This window comes from Fusarium flagelliforme (assembly GCF_020744385.1).
Source record: "Fusarium flagelliforme strain FIESC 12 MPI-CAGE-AA-0113 chromosome Unknown B0J16scaffold_2, whole genome shotgun sequence".
NCBI lineage: Eukaryota > Fungi > Ascomycota > Sordariomycetes > Hypocreales > Nectriaceae > Fusarium > Fusarium flagelliforme.
This window is the reverse complement of record NW_025763504.1, coordinates 3,627,595-3,639,759: the sequence shown is the minus strand read 5'-3', so window position 1 is coordinate 3,639,759 and position 12,165 is coordinate 3,627,595. Positions and strand designations below refer to the sequence as shown.

At 50.7% G+C, this 12,165-nt stretch overlaps 5 protein-coding genes across 5 annotated transcripts; 2 read left to right on the top strand and 3 right to left on the bottom strand.

The window, feature by feature from the left end:
* Positions 1 to 598: 598 nt before the first annotated feature.
* Positions 599 to 2,997, top strand: B0J16DRAFT_394994 (uncharacterized protein; the record flags this gene model as incomplete). The annotated part of the gene is made up of 3 exons (XM_046132172.1): positions 599 to 719; positions 854 to 972; positions 1,095 to 2,997. The coding sequence occupies 3 exons, from the start codon at positions 599 to 601 to the stop codon at positions 2,574 to 2,576; spliced, it is 1,722 nt and encodes a 573-aa protein (XP_045986853.1). The 3' UTR covers positions 2,577 to 2,997.
* Positions 2,998 to 3,737: 740 nt separating this feature from the next.
* B0J16DRAFT_67402 (acyl carrier protein-like protein) lies at positions 3,738 to 5,028 on the bottom strand. The gene is made up of 4 exons (XM_046134269.1): positions 4,351 to 5,028; positions 4,245 to 4,262; positions 4,058 to 4,187; positions 3,738 to 4,001 (listed from the first exon to the last, which is right to left on the bottom strand). The coding sequence occupies exons 1-4, from the start codon at positions 4,558 to 4,560 to the stop codon at positions 3,955 to 3,957; spliced, it is 405 nt and encodes a 134-aa protein (XP_045986852.1). The 5' UTR covers positions 4,561 to 5,028; the 3' UTR covers positions 3,738 to 3,954.
* A 168-nt stretch (positions 5,029 to 5,196) lies between these two features.
* On the top strand, positions 5,197 to 7,138 carry B0J16DRAFT_333989 (uncharacterized protein). Its single transcript, XM_046126919.1, has one exon. It carries the CDS (start codon positions 5,671 to 5,673, stop codon positions 7,111 to 7,113), a length of 1,443 nt encoding a protein of 480 aa, XP_045986851.1. The 5' UTR covers positions 5,197 to 5,670; the 3' UTR covers positions 7,114 to 7,138.
* Positions 7,139 to 7,320: 182 nt separating this feature from the next.
* Positions 7,321 to 8,674, bottom strand: B0J16DRAFT_67317 (NADH-ubiquinone oxidoreductase 23 kDa subunit mitochondrial precursor). The gene is made up of 5 exons (XM_046134268.1): positions 8,155 to 8,674; positions 8,072 to 8,099; positions 7,920 to 8,012; positions 7,671 to 7,869; positions 7,321 to 7,604 (listed from the first exon to the last, which is right to left on the bottom strand). The coding sequence occupies exons 1-5, from the start codon at positions 8,415 to 8,417 to the stop codon at positions 7,528 to 7,530; spliced, it is 660 nt and encodes a 219-aa protein (XP_045986850.1). The 5' UTR covers positions 8,418 to 8,674; the 3' UTR covers positions 7,321 to 7,527.
* Position 8,675: 1 nt separating this feature from the next.
* On the bottom strand, positions 8,676 to 11,021 carry B0J16DRAFT_67305 (uncharacterized protein). The gene is made up of 2 exons (XM_046134267.1): positions 10,555 to 11,021; positions 8,676 to 10,501 (listed from the first exon to the last, which is right to left on the bottom strand). The coding sequence occupies exons 1-2, from the start codon at positions 10,679 to 10,681 to the stop codon at positions 8,922 to 8,924; spliced, it is 1,707 nt and encodes a 568-aa protein (XP_045986849.1). The 5' UTR covers positions 10,682 to 11,021; the 3' UTR covers positions 8,676 to 8,921.
* Positions 11,022 to 12,165: the final 1,144 nt, after the last annotated feature.

Here is a 12,165-nt window from a genome sequence, read left to right as displayed (position 1 = left end):
CCTACCGTCGCCGCCGCCGGTTGCACCATCAGGCACGGCGACATACCCCGAGAGGTACAAGGTTGTTCACAGTTATTTTGCTGGTGGGCAAGGTCACTCCCGGGCACCCCTCCATATCCGTCATTCGTTGCTCTCGCCAGAACAAGAACATATCATAACAATTCAGGTCTGATTCGAGGTGTCTTGAAAGATACCTGGATCAATCATAACCAAAAGTCAAAACAAACGCCTCTGCCAGTTATCGCATCTGGCTCTCCTCTACTGGACCTTGGAGAACCATCGCCTGGGTATCTGGACGCTACAGTGAACGCCCACTTCGGCCGCTCTCGCCCGCTTTCACCCACTACGGGCCCTCCTTTGCCGCCCACTCCGCCGCTGGGCTTCATTCAACTTGGCTAGGTACTCTTGTCTCGGCTTCCAACTTTACTTGGCTTGGGATTCCCGATTCTATCTTTTTACCTTTACTTTTGTTTCCTTTTCCTCCACTAAACGACCTACTTAACTCCTCCTCGGCCCGCTCCCCGACTTCGCCCTGCGAATTGCTTCGCTTCGCTTTGCTTTCACCCAAAAGTCAACTCGACAAACCCAGCGATTAATCATGCCTGAATACCGCCACGCAAGAAGCGGTAGCCTCAGCGTTGCCAACGGCGGCTCGCAGGCAAACACTCCTCTGTCTTCCGCTGCAGCTCCCCGCTTCGACGGTCCTCGAAGCCCTCCGAGTACGTTTATATCATGTTAATGTCAATGTCATGTTATGACATATTTGCTTGGTTGCATGTTGCACACGACCCGATCTTTCCCCGCCATGCCATACCATACTGTTGTCCCTACTGACACGACTTGTTTTGAATAGACACATCTCACGTTCCTTGCAAGTTCTTCCGTCAAGGTGCTTGTCAAGCCGGAAATGCTTGTCCCTTCAGTCACGATTTGAGCAATGCCGCCGAGAACGTCTGCAAATACTTCGCAAAGGTGAGTGCGCCATATCATGATTCGATCTTCCCTGCCCGCATGCAGCCCCAGCCCCTCTCGCTCTGCACGTCGCAATGGCTCTAATGCGTCAATAACGCTGACAATTGTGTCTAAAAACGCAGGGAAACTGCAAATTCGGTCCCAAATGTGCAAACATTCATATTCTTCCCGATGGCCGACGAATCAACTACGGAAAGAATGGCGTCACAATAGGCAATACTTCCACTCTCGCTGGTCGCTCCAACCCCACCTCCGCAAGCAACAATCAATCCTCCACCAGCGCCCTTACCACTTCGCTCTACCGCGCTGACGTCCCTTCGTACACTGGCGCGTATCCCTACGACGAACAAGAGCCACATAGTCTGGGTCGCCAGCCGAGCCTCGAGAATGGCCTCCCCACTATCGACATGTCCTATACTGGGTCCAACTACGGTTCTCCCCGAGACGAAGAGTCCTTGCGCTTTGGCATGGGACTTTCTCCTATTAACAACAAAGGTCTTTCTGTTCTAGACGCTCCTCTCCCCGCCTCATTCGATTCCAATGGCATCTCGAATGCCGCCCGCTTCCCTGGCGGTCCATGGCCCTCGTCCGTGCCCAACCAATTTGGCATCGAATCGCCTACTCCTTCGCTCAGTAACGCCAAGGATTCGCGCACTTCTGAGACTCTCAAACTGTTACATACCTCAGCTTTCGGTTCGTCGGATCACCTCCTGGCCCCTCTGGATAGAAGCCCACCTAACTCTCATCAAGCCACCGGGGAAGAATACTTTGGCAGGCGAACTATGCACTCGTCCCGCTACACCAAGCCCCGTATGCTCAGTTCCAGCATGCCTAAGACGTCTGTTGATCGAGACTGGGAGCCTGGTTTTGCCTTTGGCGACGACGACGATAACCTTCCCGAGAACTATGTTCCCGAAAACCTGCAGGACCTCCTTACACCCGTTGAAAAGGCCCGACGTGGTTCCATGCGCGCTGACGGTGATGGCGACGGTCTGAGCAAGTATGGCAGTCCCATCGGAACTAGCCCCAGCCGATGGGGTCCCATGTTCCAGCGACAGAAAGAGGAGGAGGAAACCTCCCGATCACTTCGAGGCGCCTCTGCTTTCGGCCATGTGGGCAGCCCACTCCGAAACTCTGTTCTGTCGCAAGAAATGGGAGGCACCAACGGTTTCAACCGTCCATCTTCTTTGCGATCAGGCAGCGACGGCATGTCTATGCTTTCTCAGCAGCTTCAGCGAAGCCGTATTGATGAACCTACCAACAACTCCAGCCCTCTTCTTCACCCCGCAACCGCCCGGGCTGGTAACACCGCTAGCGCCATTAGCCCCATTAGCCCGATCGGCAGGGAACGTGAGCGGATTGAGCGCCATGTGTCTAGCGGCAGCATCAGCTCATCGATGAACAACCGCTTTACCACCCCCATCAACGAGGACGACGAAATGTTCCACATGGAGGGCATGGAGGACGACGGCGATTCATCAGTCAAGTCTCCCAAGAGACAAGCAGCCGGTCTCGCCAGCATGAACGTCTGGGGCAGCTATGCTTCTGTTGCCGGCAAGTCCTCCACCAACGGAAACAAGGGCGTTCCTGTCAGCGGCCGATAAACGACTCAGCTGTAAGGCGGGCAGGGCAGCGTGTTCTTTGAATCACTGTTTCCAGTTTTATAAGCCAAAGCGACGGAGTTGGGTCAGCTGAAATCTGATAGACAAAAATTGAGGTGGAGGTGATGAGTTGACGAGCCATGACGGGATACAAAAAACACGACATTCGCTACGACACATAACTGCATATCGCCATTGCATGTCACCGGCCAGGTAACTCCTTTACATACAGTGAACCTACCGGACGAATCATTTGGCATTTGAGGGAAGACAAAAAAAATGACAAGTATGCATGGCGGTTTTTTAATGGCCAAGATCAAAAACGGATATAGGATACACGGCCAGGAGTTTTGACATTTTCTTACTATGTTTGCTTGATAATTGGGAGGTTCGGTTCAATTGCTCACACAAGCGGTCTCTGGATGAGAAGTGGGCATTTCGCTCTTTAAGATGTTGACTACAATATGAACGTAGTTTTCTTCTACTGGAATGAGATTTTGACCTTGCTCTTCTTCTGAGTCTTGGCACGTCTTGCTTCTCGCTTAGGGACCTGCTACTGGGCTTGGTGTTTTGGGAAAGGAATGGGAACTACAAAAACAATCGCAAATGGAGAGGCCTTGAGACTTGACTTTCGTTAGATATTGCTTGAGGGAAAATAGTAAGGATAGGAGCATAATGAACATATGTTCACCGCCGGTTGGCACGATTTAACGGTTGTTTTATTAGTGAAGTTCATGACTTTGTGCTGTCGTATCGGTGTCTTCGTGGTGTCTTATCCATGTAGTATGGAGGGTGTGAAGGATATAAGCGTTGTCGATGTCCTCACGATAGCCTTCCAGGCTGCAAAAATAGAGAGAATAGGGCGTTTCTATACAATAGTACAAGGTAAAGTCACAGTAGTAGAGATTCAACCGCCTACCCGTCCATCTTCAACCGAGTGCGTGTAAACACACCGAAGTCCTCATATATCCTACCATCCACTCTTTCACAATATGCAAACAGGACCAATTGTCACAGCTTGTGAACAGCACAAAGCACGGGCAGACGAAGTATGCATTTCATGCCGACCACACTTGTCGCCAAGATTCTTTTATTCGTAACTCACTTCCTCTCTGTAGCTCTCTCCTCACCCCTCCTTCTGTAAATATAAATAGCCCTTTCTCATGGTGCGCCGAGATTAAAAGAAGAATTGGATTGCGTTATATTGGCGGAATTTTGTTCTCTTTATCTCCTCCTTCCACCACCATCGCCCCCGAATTCCTCTTCTTTCCTGGGGGGTTTATCATGAGAGTTGGAAGTAATTGTACAAAGATGGGGAGAAGGAACAGAAAAGAGGGGACGGGGGAGGTGGTGGTGGGTGGTATATGGGAGATTAAACCGTTTAGTTGGCGTCGGGCTGGTTCAGGATGTACTCAACAGCCTGGTTGACTATTCACAGGGTCAGTATCATGCTTGAGGGTCCGGAGTGTAGCGGATAGATATACCGGAGTGGATAGAGTCGGCATCCTTGTCGGGGATCTCAATGCTGAATTCCTCCTCGATGGCCATGACGACCTCGACGGTGTCAAGAGAGTCGAGACCGAGGTCGTTGGCGAAGTGAGCGGAGGACTTGATCTATTCAATTAATTAGACAAAAGATAAACCGGGGTATCTTTTCTTTCGAGGACGTACGTTGGAGACATCGTTGACCTTTAAATGACGTTAGTCTTTCTTGCTCTATACATATCTGGAGGGAGCTATCTCAAGCTAGATATCTCCCCCAATTGATCAAGCTCACCTTATCAAAGCCCTGCAACAAGCTCATAATTCGGCCCTCGACCTCCTCCTTGTTGAGCGCACCGCCAGCGCTGTAGAACCGCACGGCCTGGAAGCTCTGGATCTTGGGAACGGCGGCGGAAGCGACGCGGGGCGCCACGGGAGCGAAAGAGCGGATGGTGGCCGGTCGGGCGGCGACGCGGAGGGATCGGAGAACGGCGGATCGGAACATTTTTGCTGTGATTTTCGGAGGAGAAGAGAGGAGGATTGCGATTGAGCTGGTGGTGGTGGAGTCAGGTTGATGATGAGGGTGATGATAAATTTCTCGTTACTGCTCGGGTTGAACTGGTTCTGTTTCCGATGGAGCCAAATTGTGCTAAGCTAAGCTCGGTTTGGAGGTATCACGTGATACATGTCCGGGGGAGTGCTCCGGCTTTTGAGAGCGAGATCGCATACGTCAGCGATAGAGGGAATATGATTGGGTGATAAGGCCGAGGATGTCGGATATAAGAGAGGCATCGTGAAATCAATATTTGGAGTCATTATACCGAAGAGTGATGTTTACTTGGTATGAAAGGAATGGCAGTTGGTGTTTAATGGTTAAATGCTGGTTGCAGTCTAGTCAGCATAATCGAACTTGACCTCATTGGTTCTGAGTTTCAAGAGTCTGGGGAAATGAAGGACCAGACTTGTAAGTGCGGGAATGTCTACTGCTTCAGCTGACATGGAAGCTCAATTAAAAAGTAGATCATGCATTGAAATTCAATTTAATCATTAATATTCAATTGACAAATCTAGAAAGATAAGCTGGTAATGTAACCCAAAAACGACCCCATTTCATCCATCACAATCGCCTTACCCTGGAGGCCTGAACCGGCCCATCGGCCAAACCAAGCGTCTATTTCCCCCAATAAGCACCGACTACCGGCCGGCATAACTCAGACGTCTCTCTTTTGCCTAGAAACATCCCCTGTCTATTTCCTCACTATATCAGGTTAAAATAAAGATAATCGTGCACATGGAGATCTCACTCGCCCCCTCCCTTCTCGCCAAGCTTTCCAAACGTTCCTTGCCGCTATCCAATCAGTAGCCCTTGTTGAATGGTTATCTATCGCTTCACCTACCGCTTCCAGTCTACCTCCCCGGGCTTAACTTGAAGCGTGTCGAGCTTTGACTCTGAATGTCCATCTGCCATGATACGTCCCATGGGAACTTTGTTTCTTGACGGAGTGCATGGCTGAGATAGGAAGGAGATGTTGATTATTCTACCGGCTCGTCTGATGTCTTGGAAGCTGCCATTGGTTTGTGTTGTACAGACAATGCGTTGGAGGATGGATTGCCAATGGGAAGGACAAGGTCATCATCACTCTTGAGCTTAAATATAGAGGCTCGTGTCCTCCCCGGATTATTGCACAACTGCTCGCTCTCTTCATCTGCCTTCGCTCTTGTCCAATTGCCCATCATGAAGTTCGGTCTCCTCGCCTACGCGCTCTCTGCTTCGGCATGCCTGATTCCCTCCGATTCAGTCCCCCACTCGAAGCGCAACTACGGCCTGTCTGCCCGTCAAGCTCGTCCCGAGCCAGACTTCCCCATCGGCACAGGCGACCGCTTCAACAAGGGCAAGATCGCACCCAAGGGTCTCTCCACTTCAGACCGCAACCTCAAGTCCATCCTGACTCCTTCCGAGGTTAACTCTGCGCTCAAGGGTCTCGCCAAGCAGTTCAAGGAGGTCGAGCTCATTCATCCTCCTCACGCGACCTACGAGGGCTTCAAGACCGTTGGTGTAAAGATTGGAAAGAACCCTAAGTTCTTCATCATTAGTGGTGCGCACGCTCGTGAGCGTGGTGGACCCGATAACGTCGTCTACTGGCTCTCTGATCTCCTGCACGCTCGCAAGGCGGGCAAGGGCCTCAAGTATGGCAAGACCACATACACTGCTGCCGAAGTCCGCAAGGCTCTCGACGCGGGTATTGTCATTCTTCCCAACATCAACCCCGACGGTGTCAAGTACGATCAAAAGACCAACTCGTGCTGGCGCAAGAACCGTAACCCCAAGAGCTCAAAGGGTAACCCTGACGCCGTGGGTATTGACATCAACCGCAACTACGACTTCCTGTTCAACTACAAGAAGGCGTTCAGCGACACCATCGACTTGAGCTCTGTCGCCTCCACAGACCCCAAGAGCGAGGTCTTCCAAGGCACTGGTCCTAACTCTGAGCCTGAGACCAAGAACGTTGTCTGGACTATGGACAAGTACAAGAGTCTGAGCTGGTTCGTCGATCTGCACTCCTTCGGCGGTTACATGCTGTATGCCTGGGGTGACGACGATGCGCAGACCACCAACAAGGCCGAGAACTTCTCCAACAAGAAGTACGATGGCCGCCGTGGTGTTCTCGGCGAGGCTGAGACGGCCAAGACCAAGTACAAGGAGTACATCACCAAGGCTGATCTCTCCGGCCAGCTCAAGCTGGGTAACCGCATGAAGAAGGTCATGGAGAACGCTGGAACTTCCAAGTACACTGTCCAAGAAGCTGTTGGTCTGTACCCTACCGCTGGAGCCAGCACTGACTACGCGCTTGCTCGATACTACGGTAAGGCTTGTGGTAAGAGCAAGCTGCAAAGCTACACTATTGAGTTTGGTGAGGAGAGCGGTTCAGCGGCGTGCCCCTTCTACCCTGATCAGAAGCAGTACCACATGTGGATGAAGCAGGTTGCCTCTGGATTGACTGAGGTTGCTCTCCAGGCTGCTGATACCACCCCTGAGGTGAAGAAGTGCCCCTACTAGATAATGACGATGGACGATGCTGTGTTTTTTTAGTTTAATGTATATAATTTGAAGTCGAGGATAATCCCTGACTCACCCATTAATGAGAAACACCAAGAAATGACTTTGTACCAACACCATGTTTGTATCCGCCCTGTACCGAATTACCCATCTCGTCAGCATCACACCAAAACACCAAAATTGAGTGACAAAGGGGCATTTTTCTGGACGTCTAGATTATGTACACCTCATCTCGCTCCCAGCCGTTCCCATAGACCTTAGCCGCCCGTTTTATCACCAAAAAAAGAAGTCCATGTTCCTACAACAGTGACGTTTCAAACGACCCGAGGGCAACAAAACCAAGTAAAAAACAAATAAAAACTATGCATTCCATTCCAATCGACATCTCCCTTTCCCTTTTTAGTCACTGCTGGTTTATCGGTATGGCGAGTCGGCGCGGATGACGGCTGCGAGCTCAGGCTCCCACTTGTCTCCGTTGGAGAGAAGTTTCTCTACGATGGTGTTAGTCTTGTTCACATATATCCAGGCGGGTAGTCCAGAGTAGATGATGTACGCACCCTTGTTGTATAGAAGCTCCTCTCGGGTCTCGGTAGCGTACTCGGCGTTGGGGGACTCAACGATGGCGTCGACGGGGCAAGACTCCTGGCAGAAACCGCAGTAAATGCACTTGGTCATGTCGATATCGTACTTGGTGGTTCGGCGGGATCCATCAGCTCGCTCCTCGGCCTCGATGGTAATGGCCTGGGCGGGGCAGACCTGTTCTATGTCAGCGAGTTGACCGTGTTGTTGTATACGAGTTATCGTACAGCCTCGCAAAGTTTGCAAGCAATGCATCGCTCTTCGCCAGAGGGGTATCGTCGGAGGGCGTGCTCGCCACGGAATCGAGGGGAGATAGGGCCCTGAGTGTGTCAGTTTATATATTCGGGCATCGATATGTCGTCGTCGCTGTTTCGCATACCTTCTCGAAGGGGTAGTAAATAGTGTAACTGTATCCCTCGTCAGCACTGTATCTTCTCGCAGAACTTGATTGTTATGACATACGGTGGTCGGAAGTACTGCTCAAGCAGAACATACATGCCCCTCGCCATCTCCGTCATAAGGAAAAACTTTCCCATGCGGTCCAGGGTGCTATCATGATCCCACGTCCACTGCACACGCTTGCTCGTTCGGAAGTTGGCAGGAGGAGGACCGTGAGGCGTCGCATAGCCTCGCTGCTGCTGCTGGACAAGGCCAATGATGCTGGTGGTGGGAGCTCGGGTGCTCGAGACGAGCTGTCGTCGCGCGATCATGGCGGCGTGGGCCATTGTGAATAGACTCGAGGAGGACGTTCGAGGTGGAACCGAGACGTTTTTGGCGGAGAGGGGAGAAGAGGTTCAATTGAGACTCCGGGGAGGGTCAATTGGTCGGGGCGGGAGGCGAGGATTTGACGTGATGGATGTGTTCGGCTACGAAAGTTGCTCAGCGGGATTACAACTCTGGGCATCTGATTGGTTGGAGCTACACACGTGACTATGCACGTGATCAATGTCAATCCAACTCTGCATCATCATTCTAGATGATGAAGGTGTGAGTCATTATTGGACATATTTTCGGTTCATGTGATTATTTCCCTTTTGTATATATCAGCTATCTAATTGGTACGCCTGGTATTTCCATTTCCGTGTCGTTACGTCGTCTCAGTCCTTGCGGCTATATACAGCTCTACCAAGGTTTAACATGTAAACTACCTCCCTAATATTGCAACAAAAGAAAGCAAAAAACTCCAAAAAATGCAATCGTCTCTGAGATCACCTCGTGAGAACGCGAGCTTAGAAACTTTTCTCCCACACTTGCCACCATAGACCCATGTTCGCAGATACCAACAAATCCAACATCTTCAATCCATCAGGATAGATGATGAGTTTGCCCAACTTGGCTCTCTTGCCACGATTACCACCGCCGGCTTTCTCTTTGCCCAGGTTAAGATCGAACGGCGAAACCATGCCGTCGTCAGGCTTCTCGTCTCGACGGAGAAGCTTGTTGAAGTGTCCCTGAAGCTGGGTCTTGACTTCTTCACGAACTTCTGGTGACTTGAAGAGTTCTGCAGTCGGGAGGTTGAACCGGAGTTCGCTCATGGCCATACCACCACCACCAATGGGAACTTGACCTTGGCTGATATCGGCCAGAGGGTTGTTTGTATTGTCGTGCAGAATGTGATAACATCGCAGACTTCGCCCAGCAGCACCCGTGCGGAACTCGCACCGACCGTTCCAAGGACTCGTGAAGATATATCCCCTAGGTCTTAAACCTGGTCCTGGGTTCATCGATATCGTAGGTTCAACTGGTGATGACGCATCGACAGAATCGACCGACCCGACACTACCCTGTCGCCCATGACCCCGTCCAGCACCGTCCTGTAGCATCTCACGCCAATTCGTCGTCCAACTCTTCGCATAAGTCATCGCGATCTGTCTTGACAAGACAACACCACCGACCTTTGGCTGTGTAGTATCCTCGCCTGGTCCTGCATCGAAGCTTCGTCGCGTAGGCATACCACGGAACTTGCCATATCCCAATGTCTCGATTGAGACGTTGATGGGAGGGTTTGCAGAGTTTAGCGGTTGTGCAACGGGGGGTACAGGGGCGAATAGCGGGTTCACATCCTCTTGTTCGGGCGGTGGTGCTTCTGTCTGGAAGGACGAAATATGCCCGACGTTCCACTGGTTTCCTGTGCTTGGGTCACGGCGTATAAGAGCTAACGTAAAAGGCTGCTTTCCCTCGTAGCTCTTACGCGGAGAGGGAGACCGGCTGTTGCTCTTTCGGTTTGTGCGTTTTCGCTCTGTTGGAAGCATGCGCTCAAAGTCCGCAGCTGTTGGGTACGGCTTTGGGACTTGCGGAAGAGGATGCTGGTTCTCCGACCCAGGCGCATCACTTGGCAATGTTCGAGGACCCACTGGCTTTCGACTTATTGAGCCTGAGCCGCGAGAGATTGATTCAGGAGTTTGGATTCGGGGGACATTTGTTGGTCGAGGAGGGAGGACGGGACTCTGCTCTTCGGGTTCGTGGATATATCGTGTGGACGTTTGTTGTCGAGGATCGAATGTGGAATTAACGGATAGGCCGCGCTTTCGGATAGGATCTGGCACGGAAAGTTGTTCTTCACTTGGTATAGGAAGAAGATCAGCTGGAGGCGTCAAAGGTCTTGCGCCACCAGGAACAGGCTTTCGCTTGATATTCCTCGCTGAAGAGCTCTCGTCACTGGAGGATCGGTGGCCTTCATCCCGTGCGGGTGGCGCGCCACCGGCTCGTTCTAGCGAAGGTGCTTCATAGTGGACGTAGTAAAGACAACTGGCGACATCTTCGGCGGTGACGTTTTTTAATTGAGGTTTAAACGGGGAGAGGATAACATCTGGTCCAAAGCGTTAGTGTCAGACCCGGTGGGGGATTTGGGGGCTGTCTTACCTCGAGTACCAGGGACTCGTGAGATATAGAGAACCAAGGGATCTTGTCTCTCTTGAGCTGGGTTGATAGGGTATTGAGGCGGATTACCTGCCAAGGTATTAAGGGCAGTAAGAGATTTAGCCTCCATCTCTTGAAACTTTGACAAAATAAGTTAAGTTCGAGGTTGACAGTTGAGGATCGGAGAGAGTGGGGGAAGGAGAGGAGAAGTAGTATGGGGGAGGTTGGAGTAATAAACAAGCGAGTCGCCCGACAGTTCCACCCTGATATTCTTATGATGTAAAAATAGACAAGGTGCTGACAGGATGAGAGAGGAGAATAAAGAATAAAATAAAGAGAAAAGAGAAAGCTGGGGTATCAATCAGAACCGAGCCAAGGTGTTAGGTATCTGGAGTCGGTTACGTGGGTTGGGCTGACGGGACGACTGAGAACTTATAAGAGGGGCGACGACACTTGAAGATGTTAATCCAAGACGACGTGGCATGGGATGAGCTGAATGAGAGAGACGAAAAAAGAGAAGATCTTGGCATTTAAGAAGGGACTGGACCAGAAAAGTAAGAAGGATCAGCCTTGCATTTTGATTTACATATGTACAGCAAAGAATAATAGTCTAGTCTAATTAATTGCTGCGAGGGCGAAAACCCAACGTCAGCTCAGACCAGTGGCTGTGTCAATCAATCAATCAATCAATCCATCCCGTCTGGTCTTTTTTAGTTAACGGCCGCCTATTTTACTTGGCAGGGGGTCCATTCTCAATTCTAGATTTGTATCTCTTATGCATTAAGATCCATACTGTTGGTGATACAGAGTCTAGAGTCTTTCTTTTTTGTATATTGCATCACTAATATTGGGTCTTTGTATTCCCCCCCGTAGTCGGAGCATAGCATCCATGTCAGACAGAACAATGAAATGGCGGGCTGTGGAGACGCGTCTCCTTTGGAGTCGAGTGTTTAGACACGCATACGCTCGAGCACTGCCGACGTCACTTGGCGGGTCAAGGGTTGTCTCTGCCGAGGTTTCCAGGGACCATTTACCAAACTCACACTGTATCATCCCTCTGCTTTGGCTGTCGCATCACAGTGTCAGAGTTACCCGTCCCTGTCTCTCGTAATCACCTATCCACGCAAAAAGCAAGCCACCACCTCCAACTTGATGCAGTCAAGTATTTCTATTCTCAGCTTTCCCAACGTATCTAGTCTATCCGGTCGACCTTGATTCTTATCACATGTACTACTAGGGTCTTTGGTCGTGTGCTCTTCTCATGCTTTCTTTTGGACAGCATACAGACTTGTCATGACATCCCATCTATCGTCACCTACTGCCCGCTTACATGGACCATCCCAGATCAAACATCCAACCACCAGCGAACAAAAACTTCAGGGCTGCCCAAGCTGTGACGTACTCTCACCACTGCATAATTTTCATTCGCTTTTACAAATTTTGTCTCATTTCTTTGTGACGCTTGGATCTAAAATTCACGTGCTTTGCCAATAGTTGAACGCTCGGATCGTTGTTTGAGCTGGTCGAGGCATGTACGTACATCATCAATGTGGCTTTGCTAATTGCGCTGTCGCTGCTATTGGAGTCTCCACGTCAATGTTGACATGTAGCTAA